General features: G+C 45.5%; 1 protein-coding gene across 2 annotated transcripts in view; it reads left to right on the plus strand.

Moving 5' to 3' along the window:
- The window catches only part of CORIN (corin, serine peptidase), a 521516-nt gene that overhangs the window by 292322 nt on the left and 205700 nt on the right, over positions 1 to 23494 (plus strand). For both annotated transcript variants that reach the window (XM_063920973.1, XM_063920972.1), the window contains exon 3: positions 19765 to 20163. In XM_063920973.1, the coding sequence (XP_063777043.1) occupies positions 19765 to 20163 (399 nt within the window). The remainder of the gene's footprint in view (positions 1 to 19764; positions 20164 to 23494) is intronic.

The raw sequence follows: 23494 nt of genomic DNA on the forward strand, positions 1-23494 counted from the left end.
GGACACAGCCTTATATTTCTCCTTATGGCGAGACAGCGTTAATTCAACTGGATTGCAGGTTGAAAAAATATGGAGTGCTGCTCTCCCCTCCGGGTAGTGTAGTCCAAGCAAAAGCTGAGGCAGGAACATGGCTGCTGGGCTACAGCCAGGGAGTGGTCCTATAGAAGCCCCTCCCTCTGGCCTTCACTGTGCACGCACTTGATGAACGCTACAGTCCGTTATTTAAACATGTTAATTACATAAGCTTGTGTCGGCAGAGCCTTATTATTATTATTATTATTATTATTAAGATATGCTGCTACATCTTTGTGCTTTGGGCCTGATTCATGCTAATGCTAGTACATACTAATAACATTACACTATTATATTTGCATATATCGTAAGAATATTTTATTTATATAAAAAAACAGATTTAAGGTAAACAGTGTCAACAAACAACAACTAAAATGCTACAGTTCTTAACTTTTAGTTAAAGTCATCATTCTCCGGTAAACCTTTTAGCTTCATATATCGCATGCGAGTCCAAAGCAAGTAATAAGATCAGCTTTATTAGAATAAATTGCTGCAGAAACTAATCAAATCTATGTAATTGGTTGACATAGGTACAGTCGTGCATTTGTGTTCTATGTAAAGGGTTTATTTTCTCTATTCCACAGACATCACTGGGTCATACGTAGGGCAGGTCTTTGGGAGCAAGGGTGGTAAATCTTCAGTTTTTCTGCTTTGCATCATTTTTAAATAAATTATGATAAAACATATTATTGCATCTCTAAAAAAGGTTTCAGGTAGTAGTAGTACAATTGTTTACAAAAGAAGTAAATATACAGGATACTTAGCTGTCTTTTAAATGGCACAGTTTAATTTGAAGAAGTTTGGTGGATGGTGGAAGACTATACTTGGAGACAACATAGGGCCTAATTCAGATCTGATCGCAGCAGCAAATTTGTTAGCAAATGGGCAAAACCATGTGCTCTGCAGGGGGGGGGCAGATATAACATGTGCAGAGAGAGTTAGAGTTGAGTGAGGTGTGCTCAACCTGAAATCTAAATTATAGTGTAAAAATAAAGCAGCCAGTATTTACCCTGCAAAGAAACAAAATAATCCACCCAAATTTAACTCTTTCTTCAAATGTTATATCTGCCCCCCCTGCAGTGCACATGGGGGGTAATTCCGAGTTGTTCGCTCGTTATTTTTTTCTCGCAACGGAGCGATTAGTCGCTAATGCGCATGCGCGATGTCCGCAGTGCGACTGCGCCAAGTAAATTTGCTATGCAGTTAGGTATTTTACTCACGGCATTACGAGGTTTTTTCTTCGTTCTGGTGATCGGAGTTTGATTGACAGGAAGTGGGTGTTTCTGGGCGGAAACTGGCCGTGTTATGGGTGTGTGCGAAAAAACGCTACCGTTTCTGGGAAAAACGCGGGAGTGGTTGGAGAAACGGAGGAGTGTCTGGGCGAACGCTGGGTGTGTTTGTGACGTCAAACCTGGAACGACAAGCACTGAACTGATCGCAGATGCCGAGTAAGTCTGGAGCTACTCAGAAACTGCTAAGAAGTGTCTATTCGCAATTCTGCTAATCTTTCGTTCGCAATTTTGATAAGCTAAGATTCACTCCCAGTAGGCGGCGGCTTAGCGTGTGCAAAGCTGCTAAAAGCAGCTTGCGAGCGAACAACTCGGAATGAGGGCCATGGTTTTGCCCATTTGCTAATAAATTTGCTGCTGCGATCAGGTCTGATTTAGGCTCATAATGCATGCCCTTTTAGAATGGAGACATGATTTTAGGAAACAAAAGGCCAGAAAGTCTGACAGACACATTTCCAAATAATCTCTTTATTGGGCAGTAACATTCTGTCCAGCACTGCTGCAATGCACTAACACCAACACTGGGGTGTGGATGCGTCATAGTGGGCATAATTCCCAGTGGGTGTGATTTTTGCACTTCTGTAGTGCTAGGCCACCTCCAATAACTCTCACCTCTTGCAATAACACAGAGAAATTATCAGTGTCCTGGAGGAACCTACCTCCGCTTTATATGGTTGGAGAAATGGCTCACAATTTAACACAGTCACGATGATGTGCTAATCGCTGCACAACAGGACTTTTGGGAAATATGTAATATCATTACTATAATATACTGTACTACTACTAAATACATCACATGTTGCAAAGCACATACCAATTCCATTACATATGGTAGGGTGCCTCCCTTGACCCACGAACCTGTGCGCACCGCACAGCCCACCCATTATAGCTTCTGACCTGCCAACCTGTCAAAATGGGATGTGATTACAATCCCAACGGTCGGAATCCAGGCGCATGAAATACCGGTGTCGGAATCCTGACACACGCCGGAATGCTGCCGCCGGAATCACAAAAGGGGCCAGGACACCGAAATCAGAATCCTGACTGTTGGGATCCCGAACGTGAAGACAGTGGGGCGGTTAGGTTTAGGCTGCGGGGTGAGGAGGGTTAGGGTTAGGCACCTAAAAGGGAGGGATGTAGTTAGGGCAGTATAAGGGGAGGGTTACACTACTTACTGGCCCTTGTTGGGATTTCAACAGTCGGAATGCTGCTGTCGGTCTCCTGACCGCCGGCATCCCTACAGCCGGCATTTCATACCCAATCTGTCAAAAGAGGCTAATGTCAACTGTATAGGAATGTTTCCAAAGACATTAAATGAGTTGGCACCTTGAAATGGAGGTATATTTGCTAGAGATGAGCGCCTGAAATTTTTCGGGTTTTGTGTTTTGGTTTTGGGTTCGGTTCCGCGGCCGTGTTTTGGGTTCGAACGCGTTTTGGCAAAACCTCACCGAATTATTTTTGTCGGATTCGGGTGTGTTTTGGATTCGGGTGTTTTTTTCCAAAAACACTAAAAAACAGCTTAAATCATAGAATTTGGGGGTCATTTTGATCCCAAAGTATTATTAACCTCAAAAACCATAATTTACACTCATTTTCAGTCTATTCTGAATACCTCACACCTCACAATATTATTTTTAGTCCTAAAATTTGCACCGAGGTCGCTGTGTGAGTAAGATAAGCGACCCTAGTGGCCGACACAAACACCGGGCCCATCTAGGAGTGGCACTGCAGTGTCACGCAGGATGTCCCTTCCAAAAAACCCTCCCCAAACAGCACATGACGCAAAGAAAAAAAGAGGCGCAATGAGGTAGCTGACTGTGTGAGTAAGATTAGCGACCCTAGTGGCCGACACAAACACCGGGCACATCTAGGAGTGGCACTGCAGTGTCACGCAGGATGTCCCTTCCAAAAAACCCTCCCCAAACAGCACATGACGCAAAGAAATAAAGAGGCGCAATGAGGTAGCTGTGTGAGTAAGATTAGCGACCCTAGTGGCCGACACAAACACCGGGCCCATCTAGGAGTGGCACTGCAGTGTCACGCAGGATGTCCCTTCCAAAAAACCCTCCCCAATCAGCACATGATGCAAAGAAAAAGAAAAGAAAAAAGAGGTGCAAGATGGAATTATCCTTGGGCCCTCCCACCCACCCTTATGTTGTATAAACAAAACAGGACATGCACACTTTAACCAACCCATCATTTCAGTGACAGGGTCTGCCACACGACTGTGACTGATATGACGGGTTGGTTTGGACCCCCCCCAAAAAAGAAGCAATTAATCTCTCCTTGCACAAACTGGCTCTACAGAGGCAAGATGTCCACCTCATCTTCACCCTCCGATATATCACCGTGTACATCCCCCTCCTCACAGATTATCAATTCGTCCCCACTGGAATCCACCATCTCAGCTCCCTGTGTACTTTGTGGAGGCAATTGCTGCTGGTCAATGTCTCCGCGGAGGAATTGATTATAATTCATTTTAATGAACATCATCTTCTCCACATTTTCTGGATGTAACCTCGTACGCCGATTGCTGACAAGGTGAGCGGCGGCACTAAACACTCTTTCGGAGTACACACTTGTGGGAGGGCAACTTAGGTAGAATAAAGCCAGTTTGTGCAAGGGCCTCCAAATTGCCTCTTTTTCCTGCCAGTATAAGTACGGACTGTGTGACGTGCCTACTTGGATGCGGTCACTCATATAATCCTCCACCATTCTATCAATGTTGAGAGAATCATATGCAGTGACAGTAGACGACATGTCCGTAATCGTTGTCAGGTCCTTCAGTCCGGACCAGATGTCAGCATCAGCAGTCGCTCCAGACTGCCCTGCATCACCGCCAGCGGGTGGGCTCGGAATTCTGAGCCTTTTCCTCGCACCCCCAGTTGCGGGAGAATGTGAAGGAGGAGATGTTGACAGGTCGCGTTCCGCTTGACTTGACAATTTTGCCACCAGCAGGTCTTTCAACCCCAGCAGACCTGTGTCTGCCGGAAAGAGAGATCCAAGGTAGGCTTTAAATCTAGGATCGAGCACGGTGGCCAAAATGTAGTGCTCTGATTTCAACAGATTGACCACCCGTGAATCCTTGTTAAGCGAATTAAGGGCTGCATCCACAAGTCCCACATGCCTAGCGGAATCGCTCCGTGTTAGCTCCTTCTTCAATGCCTCCAGCTTCTTCTGCAAAAGCCTGATGAGGGGAATGACCTGACTCAGGCTGGCAGTGTCTGAACTGACTTCACGTGTGGCAAGTTCAAAGGGCATCAGAACCTTGCACAACGTTGAAATCATTCTCCACTGCACTTGAGACAGGTGCATTCCATCTCCTATATCGTGCTCAATTGTATAGGCTTGAATGGCCTTTTGCTGCTCCTCCAACCTCTGAAGCATATAGAGGGTTGAATTCCACCTCGTTACCACTTCTTGCTTCAGATGATGGCAGGGCAGGTTCAGTAGTTTTTGGTGGTGCTCCAGTCTTCTGTACGTGGTGCCTGTACGCCGAAAGTGTCCCGCAATTTTTCTGGCCACCGACAGCATCTCTTGCACGCCCCTGTCGTTTTTTAAAAAATTCTGCACCACCAAATTCAAGGTATGTGCAAAACATGGGACGTGCTGGAATTTGCCCATATTTAATGCACACACAATATTGCTGGCGTTGTCCGATGCCACAAATCCACAGGAGAGTCCAATTGGGGTAAGCCATTCCGCGATGATCTTCCTCAGTTGCCGTAAGAGGTTTTCAGCTGTGTGCGTATTCTGGAAAGCGGTGATACAAAGCGTAGCCTGCCTAGGAAAGAGTTGGCGTTTGCGAGATGCTGCTACTGGTGCCGCCGCTGCTGTTCTTGCGGCGGGAGTCCATACATCTACCCAGTGGGCTGTCACAGTCATATAGTCCTGACCCTGCCCTGCTCCACTTGTCCACATGTCCGTGGTTAAGTGGACATTGGGTACAACTGCATTTTTTAGGACACTGGTGAGTCTTTTTCTGACGTCCGTGTACATTCTCGGTATCGCCTGCCTAGAGAAGTGGAACCTAGATGGTATTTGGTAACGGGGGCACACTGCCTCAATAAATTGTCTAGTTCCCTGTGAACTAACGGCGGATACCGGACGCACGTCTAACACCAACATAGTTGTCAAGGACTCAGTTATCCGCTTTGCAGTAGGATGACTGCTGTGATATTTCATCTTCCTCGCAAAGGACTGTTGAACAGTCAATTGCTTACTGGAAGTAGTACAAGTGGGCTTACGACTTCCCCTCTGGGATGACCATCGACTCCCAGCGGCAACAACAGCAGCGCCAGCAGCAGTAGGCGTTACACGCAAGGATGCATCGGAGGAATCCCAGGCAGGAGAGGACTCGTCAGACTTGCCAGTGACATGGCCTGCAGGACTATTGGCATTCCTGGGGAAGGAGGAAATTGACACTGAGGGAGTTGGTGGGGTGGTTTGCGTGAGCTTGGTTACAAGAGGAAGGGATTTACTGGTCAGTGGACTGCTTCCGCTGTCACCCAAAGTTTTTGAACTTGTCACTGACTTATTATGAATGCGCTGCAGGTGACGTATAAGGGAGGATGTTCCGAGGTGGTTAACGTCCTTACCCCTACTTATTACAGCTTGACAAAGGGAACACACGGCTTGACACCTGTTGTCCGCATTTCTGGTGAAATACCTCCACACCGAAGAGCTGATTTTTTTGGTATTTTCACCTGGCATGTCAACGGCCATATTCCTCCCACGGACAACAGGTGTCTCCCCGGGTGCCTGACTTAAACAAACCACCTCACCATCAGAATCCTTCTGGTCAATTTCCTCCCCTGCGCCAGCAACACCCATATCCTCCTCATCCTGGTGTACTTCAACACTGACATCTTCAATCTGACTATCAGGAACTGGACTGCGGGTGCTCCTTCCAGCACTTGCAGGGGGCATGCAAATAGTGGAAGGCGCATGCTCTTCACGTCCAGTGTTGGGAAGGTCAGGCATCGCAACCGACACAATTGGACTCTCCTTGTGGATTTGGGATTTCAAAGAACGCACAGTTCTTTGCGGTGCTTTTGCCAGCTTGAGTCTTTTCAGTTTTCTAGCGAGAGGCTGAGTGCTTCCATCCTCATGTGAAGCTGAACCACTAGCCATGAACATAGGCCAGGGCCTCAGCCGTTCCTTGCCACTCCGTGTGGTAAATGGCATATTGGCAAGTTTACGCTTCTCCTCCGACAATTTTATTTTAGGTTTTGGAGTCCTTTTTTTTCTGATATTTGGTGTTTTGGATTTGACATGCTCTGTACTATGACATTGGGCATCGGCCTTGGCAGACGACGTTGCTGGCATTTCATCGTCTCGGCCATGACTAGTGGCAGCAGCTTCAGCACGAGGTGGAAGTGGATCTTGATCTTTCCCTAATTTTGGAACCTCAACTTTTTTGTTCTCCATATTTTATAGGCAGAACTAAAAGGCACCTCAGGTAAACAATGGAGATGGATGGATTGGATACTAGTATACAATTATGGACGGACTGCCACGGTTAGGTGGTATAAAAAAACCACGGTTAGGTGGTATATATTGTAATACAATTATGGATGGACGGACTGCCTGCCGAGTGCCGACACAGAGGTAGCCACAGCCGTGAACTACCGCACTGTACACTGGTTGATAAAGAGATAGTAGTATACTCGTAACAACTAGTATGACTGACTATGACGGTATAAAGAATGAAAAAAAAACCACGGTTAGGTGGTATATATTGTAATACAATTATGGATGGACGGACTGCCTGCCGAGTTCCGACACAGAGGTAGCCACAGCCGTGAACTACCGCACTGTACACTGGTTGATAAAGAGATAGTAGTATACTCGTAACAACTAGTATGACTGACTATGACGGTATAAAGAATGAAAAAAAAACCACGGTTAGGTGGTATATATTATAATACAATTATGGATGGACGGACTGCCTGCCGAGTGCCGACACAGAGGTAGCCACAGCCGTGAACTACCGCACTGTACACTGGTTGATAAAGAGATAGTAGTATACTCGTAACAACTAGTATGACTGACTATGACGGTATAAAGAATGAAAAAAAAACCACGGTTAGGTGGTATATATTATAATACAATTATGGATGGACGGACTGCCTGCCGACTGCCGACACAGAGGTAGCCACAGCCGTGAACTACCGCACTGTACACTGGTTGATAAAGAGATAGTAGTATACTCGTAACAACTAGTATGACACTATGACGGTATAAAGAATGAAAAAAAAACCACGGTTAGGTGGTATATATTATAATACAATTATGGATGGACGGACTGCCTGCCGACTGCCGACACAGAGGTAGCCACAGCCGTGAACTACCGCACTGTACACTGGTTGATAAAGAGATAGTAGTATACTCGTAACAACTAGTATGACACTATGACGGTATAAAGAATGAAAAAAAAACCACGGTTAGGTGGTATATATTATAATAATACAATTATGGATGGACGGACTGCCTGCCGACTGCCGACACAGAGGTAGCCACAGCCGTGAACTACCGCACTGTACACTGGTTGATAAAGAGATAGTAGTATACTCGTAACAACTAGTATGACTATGACGACGGTATAAAGAAAGAAAAAAAAATACCACGGTTAGGTGGTATATAATTATACAATTATGGATGGACGGACTGCCTGCCGAGTGCCGACTGCCGACACAGAGGTAGCCACAGCCGTGAACTACCGCACTGTACTGTGTCTGCTGCTAATATAGACTGGTTGATAAAGAGATAGTATACAACAATATACTACTATACTGGTGGTCAGGCACTGGTCACCACTAGTCACACTGGCAGTGGCACTCCTGCAGCAAAAGTGTGCACTGTTTAATTTTAAATTAATATAATATTATGTACTCCTGGCTCCTGCTATAACAACCTGCAGTGCTCCCCAGTCTCCCCCACAATTATTATAAGCTTTTATACATTGATGTGCAGCACACTGGGCTGAGCTGAGTGCACACAGACTGAGTCACACTGTGTGACTGCTGTGTATCGTTTTTTTCAGGCAGAGAACGGATATAGCAGAGAACGGATATATTAAATAAAAGTTAACTTAACAACAACTGCACTGGTCACTGTGGTAAACTCTGTCTGCACAATCTCTCTCTCTCTCTTCTAATCTATTCTAATGGAGAGGACGCCAGCCACGTCCTCTCCCTATCAATCTCAATGCACGTGTGAAAATGGCGGCGACGCGCGGCTCCTTATATAGAATCCGAGTCTCGCGAGAATCCGACAGCGTCATGATGACGTTCGGGCGCGCTCGGGTTAACCGAGCAAGGCGGGAAGATCCGAGTCGCTCGGACCCGTGAAAAAAAAAGTGAAGTTCGTGCGGGTTCGGATTCAAAGAAACCGAACCCGCTCATCTCTAATATTTGCACGCATAAAAATTATGTTGCTATTGCAGAGTTATTTAGGCAAATACCAATGGATTTTCTCTGACGTCCTAGTGGATGCTGGGAACTCCGTAAGGACCATGGGGAATAGACGGGCTCCGCAGGAGACTGGGCACTCTAAAAGAAAGATTAGGTACTATCTGGTGTGCACTGGCCCCTCCCTCTATGCCCCTCCACCAGACCTCAGTTAGATTTCTGTGCCCGGCCGAGCTGGATGCACACTAGGGGCTCTCCTGAGCTCCTAGAAAGTATATGTTAGGTTTTTTATTTTACAGTGAGACCTGCTGGCAACAGGCTCACTGCAACGAGGGACTAAGGGGAGAAGAAGCGAACCTACCTGCTTGCAGCTAGCTTGGGCTTCTTAGGCTACTGGACACCATTAGCTCCAGAGGGATCGACCGCAGGACCCGTCCTTGGTGTTCGTTCCCGGAGCCGCGCCGCCGTCCCCCTTACAGAGCCAGAAGCATGAAGATGGTCCGGAAAATCGGCGGCAGAAGACTTCAGTCTTCACCAAGGTAGCGCACAGCACTGCAGCTGTGCGCCATTGCTCCTCATACACACTTCACACTCCGGTCAGTGAGGGTGCAGGGCGCCGGTGGGGGGCGCCCTGAGCAGCAATAAAAACACCTTGGCTGGCAAAATAATCACAATATATAGCCCCAGAGGCTATATATGTGATAATTACCCCTGCCAGAATCCATAAAAAAGCGGGAGAAAAGTCTGCGAAAAAGGGGCGGAGCTATCTCCCTCGGCACACTGGCGCCATTTTCTCTTCACAGTGTAGCTGGAAGACAGCTCCCCAGGCTCTCCCCTGTAGTTTTCAGGCTTAAAGGGTTAAAAAGAGAGGGGGGGGGGCACTAAATTTAGGCGCAATATTGTTTATACAAGCAGCTATTGGGGAAAATTCACTCAGTGATAGTGTTTATCCCTACATTATATAGCGCTCTGGTGTGTGCTGGCATACTCTCTCTCTGTCTCCCCAAAGGGCTGTGTGGGGTCCTGTCCTCAGTCAGAGCATTCCCTGTGTGTGTGCGGTGTGTCGGTACGGCTGTGTCGACATGTTTGATGAGGAGGCTTATGTGGAGGCGGAGCAGATGCCGATAAATGGGATGTCGCCCCCTGTGGGCCGACACCAGAGTGGATGGATAGGTGGAAGGTATTAACCGACAGTGTCAACTCCTTACATAAAAGGCTGGATGACGTAACAGCTATGGGACAGCCGGCTTCTCAGCCCGCGCCTGCCCAGGCGTCTCAAAGGCCATCAGGGGCTCAAAAACGCCCGCTCCCTCAGATGGCAGACACAGATGTCGACACGGAGTCTGACTCCAGTGTCGACGAGGTTGAGACATATACACAATCCACTAGGAACATCCGTTACATGATCCCGGCAATAAAAAATGTGTTACACATTTCTGACATTAACCCAAGTACCACTAAAAAAGGGTTTTATGTGTGGGGAGAAAAAGCAGGCAGTGTTTTGTTCCCCCATCAAATGAGTGAATGAAGTGTGAAAAAGCGTGGGTTCCCCCGATAAGAAACTGGTAATTTCTAAAAAGTTACTGATGGCGTACCCTTTCCCGCCAGAGGATAAGTTACGCTGGGAGATATCCCCTAGGGTGGATAAGGCGCTCACACGTTTGTCAAAAACGGTGGCACTGCCGTCTTAGGATACGGCCACTTTGAAGGTACCTGCTGATAAATAGCAGGAGGCTATCCTGAAGTCTGTATTTACACACTCAGGTACTAGACTGAGACCTGCAGATAGTGCTGCTGCAGCGTGGTCTGTAACCCTGTCAAACAGGGATACTATTTTGCGAACATAAGATGTCGTCTTATATATGAGGGATGCACAGAGGGATATTTTGCCGGCTGGCATCCAGAATTAATGCAATGTCCATTCTGTCAGGAGGGTATGAGAGACCCGACACTGGACAGGTGATGCTGACTTTAAAAGGCACATAGAGCCTTATAAGGGTGAGAAATTGTTTGGGGATGGTCTCTGGGACCTCGTATCCACAGCAACAGCTGGGAAGAATTTTTTTTACCTCAGGTTTCCTCACAGCCTAAGAAAGCACTGTATTATCAGGTACAGTCCTTTCAGCTTCAGAAAAGCAAGCGGGTCAAAGGCGCTTCCTTTCTGCACAGAGACGAGGGAAGAGGGAAAAAGCTGCACCAGTCAGCCAGTTCCCAGAATCAAAATTCTTCCCCCGCTTCCTCTGAGTCCACCGCATGACGCGGGGGCTTCACAGGCGTAGCCAGGTACGGTGGGGGGCCGCCTCAAAAATTTCAGCGATCAGTGGGCTCGCTCACAGGTGGATCCCTGGATCCTTCAAGTAGTATCTCAGGGGTACAAGCTGGAATTCGAGGCGTCTCCCCCCCGCCGTTTCCTCAAATCTGCCTTGCCGACAACTCCCTCAGGCAGGGAGGCTGTGCTAGAGGCAATTCACAAGCTGTATTCCCAGCAGGTGATAGTCAAGGTGCCCCTACTTCAACAAGGACGGGGTTACTATTCCACACTGTTTGTGGTACCGAAACCGGACGGTTCGGTGAGACCCATTTTAAATTTGAAATCCTTGAACACATACATAAAAAAATTCAAGTTCAAGATGGAATCGCTCAGGGCGGTTATTGCAAGCCTGGAGGAGGGGGATTACATGGTATCCCTGGACATCAAGGATGCTTACCTACATGTCCCCATTTACCATCCTCACCAGGAGTACCTCAGATTTGTGGTACAGGATTGCCATTACCAATTCCAAACACTGCCGTTTGGACTGTCCACGGCACCGAGGGTCTTTACCAAGGTAATGGCAGAAATGATGATACTCCTTCGAAAAAAGGGAGTTTTAATTATCCCGTACTTGGACGATCTCCTTATAAAGGCGAGGTCCAAGGAGCAGTTGTTGGTCGGAGTAGCACTATCTCGGGAAGTGCTACAACAGCACGGATGGATTCTATACATTCCAAAGTCACAGCTGGTTCCTACCACACGCCTACTGTTCCTGGGGATGGTTCTGGACACAGAACAGAAAAAAGTGTTTCTCCCGCAGGAGAAAGCCAAGGAGTTGTCATCTCTAGTCAGAGACCTCCTGAAACCAAAACAGGTATCGGTGCATCACTGCACACGAGTCCTGGGAAAAATGGTAGCTTCTTACGAAGCAAAATTCCATTCGGCAGGTTCCATACAAGAACCTTTTAGTGGGACCTCTTGGACAAGTGGTCGGGATCGCATCTTCAGATGCATCGGCTGATAACCCTGTCTCCAAGGACCAGGGTATCTCTACTGTGGTGGCTGCAGAGTGCTCATCTTCAAGAGGGCCGCAGATTCGGCATACAGGACAGGGTCCTGGTAACCACGGATGCCAGCCTTCGAGGCTGGGGGGCAGTCACACAGGGAAGAAATTTCCAAGGACTTTGGTCAAGTCAGGAGTCGTCCCTACACATAAATATTCTGGAACTGAGGGCCATTTACAATGCCCTAAGTCTGGCAAGGCCTCTGCTTCAAAACCAGCCGGTACTGATCCAATCAGACAACATCACGGCAGTCGCCCATGTAAACCGACAGGGCGGCACAAGAAGCAGGATGGCGATGGCAGAAGCCACAAGGATTCTCCGATGGGCGGAAAATCACGTCTTAACACTGTCAGCAGTGTTCATTCCGGGAGTGGACAACTGGGAAGCAGACTTCCTCAGCAGACACGACCGACACCCGGGAGAGTGGGGACTTCATCCAGAAGTCTTCCAACTGTTGGTAAACCGTTGGGAAAGGCCACAGGTGGACATGATGGCGTCCCGCCTAAACAAAAAACTAGATATTGCGCCAGGTCAAGGGACCCTCAGGCAATAGCTGTGGACGCTCTAGTGACACCGTGGGTGTACCAGTCGGTTTATGTATTCCCTCCTCTGCCTCTCATACCAAAGGTACTGAGAATAATAAGAAAACGAGGAGTAAGAACGATACTCGTGGTTCCGGATGGGCCAAGATGAGTTTGGTACCCAGAACTTACAGAAATAATATCAGAGGACCCATGGCCTCTACTGCTCAGACAGGATCTGCTACAGCAGGGGCCCTGTCTGTTCCAAGACTTACCGCGGCTGCGTTGGACGGCATGGCGGTTGAATTCCGGATCCTAAAGCAAAAGGGCATTCCGGAGGAAGTCATTCCTACGCTGATAAAAGCCAGGAAAGAAGTAACCGCAAACCATTATCACCGTATTTGGCGAAAATATGTTGCGTGGTGTGAGGCCAGGAAGGCCCCAACAGAGGAATTTCAGCTGGGTCGTTTTCTGCACTTCCTACAGTCGGGAGTGACTATGGGCCAAAAATTGGGTTCCATTAAGGTCCAGATTTCGGCTCTGTCGATTTTCTTCCAGAAAGAACTGGCTTCACTGCCTGAAGTTCAGACTTTTGTAAAGGGAGTTCTACATATTCAGCCCCCCTTTTGTGCCTCCTGTGGCACCGTGGGATCTCAACGTGGTGTTGAGTTTCCTGAAATCACATTGGTTTGAGCCACTTAAAACTGTGGATCTGAAATATCTCACGTGGAAAGTGGTCATGTTATTGGCCTTGGCTTCGGCCAGGCGTGTGTCAGAATTGGCGGCTTTGTCATGTAAAAGCCCTTATCTGATTTTCCATATGGATAGGGCAGAATTGAGGACTCGTCCCCAGTTTCTCCCTAAGGTGGTATCAGCTTTTCACTTGAACCAACCTATTGTAGTGCCTGCGGCTACTAGGGACTTGGAAGATTCCAAGTTACTGGACGTAGTCAGGGCCTTAACAATTTATATTTCCAGGACGGCTGGAGTCAGTAAAACTGTCTCGTTTTTTATCCTGTATGCACCCAACAAAATAGGTGCTCCTGCTTCTAAGCAGACTATTGCTCGCTGGATTTGTAGCACAATTCAGCTGGCGCATTCTGCGGCTGGATTGCCGCATCCTAAATCAGTAAAAGCCCATTCCACAAGGAAGGTGGGCTCATCTTGGGCGGCTGCCCAAGGGGTCTCGGCTTTACAACTTTGCCGAGCTGCAACTTGGTCAGGGGCAACACGTTTGCAAAATTCTACAAATTTGATACCCTGGCTGAGGAGGACCTTGAGTTCTCTCATTCGGTGCTGCAGAGTCATCCGCACTCTCCCGCCCGTTTGGGAGCTTTGGTATAATCCCCATGGTCCTTACGGAGTTCCCAGCATCCACTAGGACGTCAGAGAAAATAAGATTTTACTCACCGGTAAATCTATTTCTCGTAGTCCGTAGTGGATGCTGGGCGCCCATCCCAAGTGCGGATTGTCTGCAATACTTGTATATAGTTATTGCCTAACTAAAGGGTTATTGTTGAGCCATCTGTTGAGAGGCTCAGTTATATTTCATACTGTTAACTGGGTATAGTATCACGAGTTATACGGTGTGATTGGTGTGGCTGGTATGAGTCTTACCCGGGATTCAAAATCCTTCCTTATTGTGTCAGCTCTTCCGGGCACAGTATCCTAACTGAGGTCTGGAGGAGGGGCATAGAGGGAGGAGCCAGTGCACACCAGATAGTACCTAATCTTTCTTTTAGAGTGCCCAGTCTCCTGCGGAGCCCGTCTATTCCCCATGGTCCTTACGGAGTTCCCAGCATCCACTACGGACTACGAGAAATAGATTTACCGGTGAGTAAAATCTTATTTTTTCCATAATAAATTTCATCACCCTGTTTCATCTCAGCGCCAACTTGCACTCCCAATCCCACTCTATTTGTATGCTTTTATGTTGGATCTTCAGGGATAGATCCTTGGCACAGTCAAGAGGCAGCAGAGTACCTCAAATGGAGCGCCCCAAAACACCACAATACCCCTTTTTCTTAATACCAGCGGATGACTCAGACTATGAAAAGTGCCATTTCAAGCAGCAGCCGAGCTGTGTGATCGTACGGGGCGCTCACCGCAGCACTTGCAGCTCCTATCTGGCTCCCCTTCCTCCCTCCCATATTGTACTCCGCTCGGGGGGCGTTGTGTCGCAGAATGACGCGGTTGCATTGTGAAGTCACAACGCAACCGCGTCATTTTGCGAAACTCCACAGCAAAGTTTTGTGGATGGGAGGAGGGGGAGTTGAATAACAGTGCTGGCGGGATAACGCCTGCCAGCCATTTTAGACCCCTTGGCAACGAGCTTTACCCTTGGCAACGAGCATGGATTTCAGAGCATGAAACACCTGGCAATGAGCATGGATCACAGAGCATGACACCCAGTGCATGAAACCCCTGGCAACAAGCATGACACCGAGCGCATGAAACACCTGGCAACAAGCGTGGATTCTAGAGCATGAAACCCCTGGCAACGAGCATGACACACAACGCATGAAACCCCTGGAGCAGGTAATTTAAAAGTAATTAGAAGCTTTACTGTAGGGAATAATGTATCACAGGCATTGTGGTGTATGGCATAATATGGTGCAGGGGGCATAATGTGGTGCAATGGACATTACTGTGTGGAGCGTAATATAGTGGTATTTTTTTTATTTCCTGTGGTGGCCAAGGTCTGTTGTTGCAGGGTCAAAAACTTGGGTGTAAGGTAGCCTTTTCTTACAAGGACACGCCCATTTTAGAGAGGCCACAACCATTTCAGCAATACCACACCCCTAGTCAGAGTTTTTTTTTAATGCTCACACTGGGAGCCAAATTGTCTAGAAACAGCCCTGCCATTAATTAATCAGTAGTGTTCGTTTGTTGATAGATAGCAGGTACAGCCGTACTTACTGGTACACACACTAGTAGATGGAGTGAAGCTTGAGCTGAGTAGGGTTTTATACAGATCATCAGCCGGTGAGTGTAGGTAGGCACTGGGTAATGGTGCAAGAACACTACAATCATTGTGGATTGCAGGTACTGTAATTGCAGATCTCTCTGGCTTTAAGTAGAAAACTACTGTCTCCCACCATGTCATTCTTCACAGTAAGACAAGATGGCCCCTGCAAATGCTCATTAGTTATCCAGGAAGACTGTAGTCTGTGCAGAAGTTCACTTTTTTTTTTAACAAATTCCTTATGCCATTCAGGAAGTTTGAAGTGTCCTGTTTCCTTTAAATATATGTTTCTGTGATCTTGAGCCTGTACTTCTTAGGTATGAATTCAAGTAGCAGTGGCTAATTGATCCCTCAGGATCTATCCAACTAGCCCCGATGCCAGCACTCATCAGGGATTTTTTTTCATTATCCGCTGAGCCCCCCCCCCCCCCCCCCCAATAAAAAAACAAAACAACAACCCTCCAATATGTGATCAGCGCCACGATCATGAAAAGCCACATATAGTAGGTCCTGGAACTAATCCCTGATCCTATGTGTTTTTGCCTGAAAAGGGTTGATTTGTTTGTGACAGGCTTCAATTGAATTGCCTAAAAAAAAACATCGGGTATAAAATTGCAGTAAAGCCCTTTTTTTCCACCCAAAATTGTTTCGGTCATAATTGAATTCCCCCATAGGGTTTAAGTACTAACAGCAGCCAAGTACCATTGAAGGAAAATAGTTACGGGAAAGCGGGTTGTTATAGGTAAAGCACTTGGGAAGTTGGTTCTGCAGGCTCAGGATCACGGTAGTTGTTCAAAGTAAACTTGCATTATATCTTAAGTGGCTCCACTGATTAGCTGACCATTCTTTCCTCTTTCACCATACTATTTTATTCAGATAATACAGCTGACTAATTTTACACCATTTATCCTCATGTAATTAGGAGCAGGATCTATCATCAGTCGTTAGAGCTTGTAAGAAACATGGTGGAGATGAAAATTTAGTGTCTCATAGTATAAAAACCCTTAACAGGTACTGTAGGCTAATCCAACATCTGGAACTGTCATCTAAAGTGGTCACCTAAATATCAAGCTTAGTATTGAAAATAACTATTAATAATACATTACTCCAGGAACAAACACATTATGATCTCTCATGTACAGTAGTTGCATGTCCTGGACGGGATGTAGTTATGTTACACATACCCAACCCTCCTGGACACTTAACATGTAGTGAAAGCTTCATAGGCTCAAAACCCTCATATTACAATTGCAACCATGTTTATTAAAAAACAGAAAGACATTTTGAAGTACATTATCTAAAACCCGACTGGCGCCATGTCGGCCCGCTATGTCATTTCAAGACGATTTGGACTAACATATTGGCCTGATTGCTCAGTATATACCAGCAATTTGCCAGTACCCACGGTAACCACTAGTGACACCAGCATATGTAATGAAGGGAGGAGCGATATGTCGCTCCGACCTACATTACCTCGCTCAGTGTGTACCCATGTAATGATATATCGGCCCTTCTTGGAGGTAGATCTCAGGTGATAAGACCTAAGCTGTGTAGTCTGTGAACTCTACATCTAGACTACATGGGTAGCCAACCAATCAAATAGCATCACAATGGAATGACAGAGCAAAGCGATATGTACCATATGTGTTAAGTACAGTACTGTAGTATTTGTGTCTATAAACCAGTTTGAAAGACAAATAATTCTAACTGTTTAATAAATACTGTGTCTACATAATGCATTTATATAACATCCAATCACGATTTAGAGGGTAATTCAGACCTAGCGATTTTTGCAGTTTTGCGATCAGATAGTCGCCGCCTACAGGGGGAGTGTATTTTTGCTGTGCAAGTGTGCGATCACATGTGTAGTAGAGCTGCACAAACTGATTTTATGCAGTCTCTGCACAGCCCAGGACTTACTCAGCCGCTGCGATCACCTCAGCCTGTCCGGGACCGGATTTGACGCCAGACACCCTCCCTTCCAACGCTTGGACACGTCTGCATTTTTCCAGACACTCCTTGATAACAGTCAGTTGTCACCCACAAACACCCTCTTCCTGTCAATGTCCTTGTGAACGCCCATACGATCGGATCTTTCACACCAACCCATCGTTGAACGGCGATCCTCGTTGCTGTGGTCCTTGCATACGCATGCGCAGTTCAGACCTGATCGCCCGCTGTGCGAAAACGATCAGGTCTGAATTACCTCCTTAGAGAGAAGGTATTTGCAGTAGACGGATATAGAACTTTTTTATTTGCCATTACAGTACATCACATTTGTATATGTTCCTTAGGATGTTAAAAGATTGCATATGCATAAAGAATAAAGGGGCAGATGTATTAACCTGGAGAAGGCATAAGGAAGTGATAAACCAGTGATATGTGCAAGGTGATAAAGGCACCAGCCAATCAGCTCCAATATGTAAATTAACAGTTAGGATCTGATTGGTTGGTGCCTTTATCACCTTGCACATATCACTGGTTTATCACTTCCTTATGCCTTCTCCAGGTTAATACATCTGCCCTAGTGTTCACAGGAACAGCAGCTGTTATTCCTAAATAAATAATAAAATGAGATTGGTAATAATATAATCTTCCAGGAATAATACAGCCAAGACTCCTACTATTAGTTTTGACTGTTAACGTCTAAGATTTCAGCTACTGTAGCGTTTACTACTCAGTGCGCTACCCAGCTACTGCAGCGGCAGTCTCATTTGTGGAAATTTAACAACTGTTAATTAATATGCAACCACCATCACTGAACACATTGTCCTAATTGCAGTGATCACACTTAAGTCCTTGTTTCACTCGGAATATTTCTCTCTTCCCTCCAAAGAAAATGACAACTATTCTGCTTTTGATTGTCTTGCTCACGCACCTGTGGTTCTTAACATGTGGTGCAATGACTGGTTCCATGTTTTGAGAGCCTGGCCTTTCATGTTTCTCTGTGGGGAATCTAGTTGCAGTAACTGTTGTTAATTTTCTTTTTTATCCACTTGTTTAGACAGAAAACCTGTTTCCTTGTTACAGCACAGCTTGCACCGAATCCAAGTTTCTGTGTTTCAGATTCCCTATTACAGTATGGTAAAGATCTTCTGGGAACATTGTCTAGCAATCAGTCATTTGTGTAAAATCGTTACAGTGCAGTATGTAATATAGTTGACTGGACAAGGACTAGACTGGCTAGTGTCACGCTCCTTAAGAAAATGATATGATACCTTTAATTAATGTGCAGCCCATAAGCTAATTTTATTATGGAAAACCATGCAGCATCAGTTGTATTGAAAGATTAGTGCTGTCTGTAGATCCCATGGATCCATATAATTATTATTTATATAGCGCACACGGTTTGCGGTTAGCATACCGCTCGCCAGGATCCTGGCTGTCACAATATCAATGTCGGGATCCCGACTAGGGCACCATACCGCCACCGGTATACCGTCGAGGTAGGTGATTCCCCCTCTATGGGAGTACAGGACACCCACAAAGGGAGAACAGAACCTGTGGCGAGTGTAGCTTGCCACCAAGCCCGCAAGTGGTTTCGTTATGCTCGCTGGCATTCTACCGCTCAGGATTCCGAAGTCAGTATACTGACCTTCAGCATCCCATGTCCCCCCTGTCGCCGGGCCTGGGTATAATTACTGTAGACATAAAATGTTTCTTTCTTTCTTTCTTTCTTTCTTTCTTTCTTTCTTTCTTTCTTTCTTTCTTTCTTTCTTTCTTTCTTTCTTTCTTTCTTTCTTTCTCTCCATTAGAAAAATAAGGTTTGCATTTTGTACATCACTTCTTTTTCACAACATTTGCAAGAATAACTGGCAGTGATCAGTGGACAGTATATACTTTATCTTGTTTAATGACAGTTATAATTAAACAAAGATGATCAGGCTTGTAATGTGTTGCCCTTTGGTAAATTAAAGAAACTAGCAGAGCTACAGGAGACTGACAGCCTTCCATACTCTTCAAGTATCTCCAGAATCGCAGAGATCTAAGTCCCCTTTGACTCTATGTGTTGGGTTAAGGGAGCTTATTGGTATATTGTTTAACTTGCTCTTGGAGGACAGAAAGGGAGATCAGTTCCTGAAGGTAAGACAGTATTGAAATAGGAGGATTACTTTAAAAGGAAGAGTTATATAAACTTTATTTATTTTAAATTGAAGCCTTAACACTTAACTTTTATTTTCTTGTAGGTGTAATAGACAGAAATTGTTTTGACTTTAATAGAAGTAACCCATTAACCAATGGAATCGAAGTTGGATCTCCTCACATTCCTTTTGTAGAGATGGGTGACAATGCTTCAGAAAACATTACAGCAATAGGAGACTTGGATGTAATACCGACTTTGCAGAGTTATCCTACAACTCCAGTTGACCAAAGTCATTTTTTGCATGAAAATCCACTCTCACCTTTTACACTTAGCACAGTGGGTCAACACAGCACAAGAAGGGGGAATGGACAGACCAAAAAGCACCAAGAGGCTGTGAGCATGCTGGGAACATGGCCTACAACAACTGCTTCAAAGTTCCAGGAGGAAGAAACTTTTTCTCCGACTATGAATCCAATGGCTCCTGGACTTGTAGTCTCTGAAGGTAATAATTATCTATATATGTGATCCAAAAATCGAACACTCAGTTTTATAAATCTAACTTACATGATGCCAGAGCATTAAGCAGGAAGGGATAGAGGAAAGACAGTTACAGATGTTAGAGAGGGCGGAGGGGGATAGGTTAGGAGGCATGAATTAGATTTGTTTTTCTTCATTGTAAAGGTGGTTTTATAGACTGAATCAGTTAATGAGATCACCAATGTGGGCAGTTTAGAGAGAGAAGAGTCTAGAGAGATAAAGGGTGGAAGTAGAATTGGAGGTAGAGAAAGAAAAGGAACTATAAGAAAGGTAGGACAGCCATGAGAGGGTTTGAAAAAGAAGATGGTGATCAAAAGAGTCAAAGGCAGTTGAGAGGCCAAGGAGGATAAGAATGCAAAACCGACCCTTAGATTTAGCAGTGAGAAGACAATTAGTAACCTTGGTAAATGCAGTTTCTCTGGAATTGCTGCATGTATCATTCCAAAATAACTAGAAAACCCAGTTAAATTTTGATCACTATCAATTAGGACAGTATGAGAATGTAGTCAGCCAAAGACCCTACTAATGTGTCCAGTTATTGACCAATATGAGATTTATTTGATCAATTTAATGAGTTTCCCCCACGTCTGAGTAGGACCTCAAGCTAAGTGACTGCACATGCCTGTGTTTAAACAGCTTGCTTGATTTACCAATCAGGTGGTTGGGATTCGTTTCTGTGTACAAAGTGCCCTGTGCTTGAAGTTTGCTTCAAGATGTTTATTAGCTTTGGCACAGTCAGATAAGAACACATTATAAAGATTTACGGTGGAATTTTTTTTCTTTAACTAAAATGTAAAAAGGTATGAGGAGTGTGATTTATTATGCTGGACAATTTATATAAAGCATGTAAGATGTCTAGAGGGCATGTGCTGGAGAAATAATAAAAGTGGCGCAATATTCTTGGCTATATGTAGGAAATACAGTAGTGTAAAGCAAAATAAATCAAGCAGGATGTGGAATATTGAAAATTTGGAGAAGAGTGGTCTGGGATATCCCTATCCATTTTCTTTTCCTTCATTTATTTACTATCTCAGAATGTTTGGCTTTTGTTAGTAGACATGTGAGATAAGAAGTGCTGGAACAGCTTCCTTGTTCGGGTCCCCAGCGCACACTGCATTTGGGGGACCCTTATATTTACAAGTATCCCACGAAAAAATGTCTGTTTTCAGGGACTACCTGGCAATTATTGTTTTGCAAATAAGTCCCTGTGTCTTTAGACGAAGCGTAATAGTCTGAGAATTGTGGGCAGTGGCGCATTTTAACGATCTGTCTTCAAAATTTAAAGTGGCAATATTTTTAAAGGAGAAATCAGCCGGCAGCATATTATTGATGGGGAACATGTAGCTTGGATCTTCAGGATCTAGGAAGATATCTCCAGATCACAGATGAAGCTGGGGTACCCCCCCCCCCCCCTCACTCTCACTGAGGAAGCCTCCTTCGTTCAAATAAAGTATTGGCCATTGACTCAGATTTTTAACCTCTCATGTTTTCCAAAAAAACTACCATCACCATTTCTATAAATGGGAAGTGTCAACTTGAAAATCAATATATTATGAAATGTTTAAGCCTTATTGTATCTACCAACAAAGTACTGTAGATACCAATGACAAGCTATTAGTATCATGTAAAATAGCAATACCTTTTTATTGCTGCCCCCAAGGCTTGTTGCCTGAGACAGCTGCCTAATACATATGTTTTACCGGCTGACGGGATGCCGGCTGTCAGTATACTGACAGCGACATCCCGCCTGTCGGAATCCCAGCAGCGCCTCCCCTTGCAGGCTTGTTGCGCTCACCACACTTTGGGCCCAGTGGCTTGTTTTGCTCGCCACAGATCATATTCCCACTCAGTTGGTGGTGTGGACCCATCAACCGAGTGGAAATAACCTGCGGTGGCCGGGATTCTGTCCGGCAGTATTTCACCGGCTGTCGGGATTCCAGTGTCTGTCTCCTAATCACCGGGATCCCGACAGCCGGTATTTTAACTGCATCCCCCTTAGGGTATCTCTTTATATGCACAGATCTTCCCAGACAGAATGCATTAAGTGAATGATGGAAAGACATTGTAGAAAGAACACTATGGAGAATATGGCCAAGTAAATTTAGCACAACAAAGAGCAGCAAACAGGCAAATTCCTAATCATACAATAACAAGCCTTATATAAAGCTTATAGTGAGTGTTCATTATCACTGCTTTTATCTCCTAGATGAATCTATATTAGTAACTGTCTGATGCTCCACATTAGACCCATGATGATAAATGGATTTATAATATACCATGTCTTGACAAATAAAGAACACCCACAATATAATGTGATTACAGCAAATCCTGTGACAGTTACAGTATTACATTTTCAGTAATGTAATTTACCTAGTAAAAGTTAATTTTCCTATCACAACAGTTCTTAAGAGCTTTAGTTGCATTTACGTATTGTTTACGCCTGTCATCAATGTATCACAGGGTGTGTAGCCATGTACAGAATTTTGATTAAGAGGTAATTTGTCAAGTAAATGGTCTGCCCTTTATTGTCCTTCATTTGTATACCATTGCCAATAACCCAATACAGTATGTAATTTTGTTAGAATTAAAATCTATATTTCTCTAACGTCCTTGAGGATGCTGGGACTCCGTAAGGACCATGGGGAATAGACGGGCTCCGCAGGAGATAGGGCACTTTAAGAAAGCTTTGGACTCTGGGTGTGACTGGCTCCTCCCTCTATGCCCCTCCTCCAGACCTTAGTTTTATACTGTGCCCAGAGCAAGATGGGTGCACTGCAGAGAGCTCTCCAGAGTTCTCTGCCTAGAAGCATTTTTGTTTGAATTTTTTTTTCTACCTTTTACTACTTTTTCACAGGGAGCACTGCTGGCAACAGGCTCCCTGCATCGAGGGACTGAGGAGAGAGGAGCAGACCTTCTTGTCAAAGATAGGCTCTGCTTCCTCGGCTACTGGACACCATTAGCTCCAGAGGGGGTGAACGCAGGTTCTTACTGGGCGTCCACCCCCGGAGCCGCGCCGCCGTTCTCCTCACAGAGCTAGAAGTACAGAAGACAGAAGTCGTCAGGCGGCAGAAGCCTTCAGCTTCACTGAGGTAACGCACAGCACTGCAGCTGTGCGTCCTTGCTCCCATACACCTCACATACTCCGGTCACTGTAAGGGTGCAGGGCGCAGGGGGGGGGGGGGCGCCCTGGGCAGCAGTATAAACCTCTGCATGGCAAAAAGACTATATACATGTACAGGTGGGCTCTGTACATGTATATAAAAGAGCCCCTGCCATATTTTACTAAGTTTGAGCGG

This window comes from Pseudophryne corroboree, chromosome 1 (genome assembly GCF_028390025.1).
Source record: "Pseudophryne corroboree isolate aPseCor3 chromosome 1, aPseCor3.hap2, whole genome shotgun sequence".
NCBI lineage: Eukaryota > Metazoa > Chordata > Amphibia > Anura > Myobatrachidae > Pseudophryne > Pseudophryne corroboree.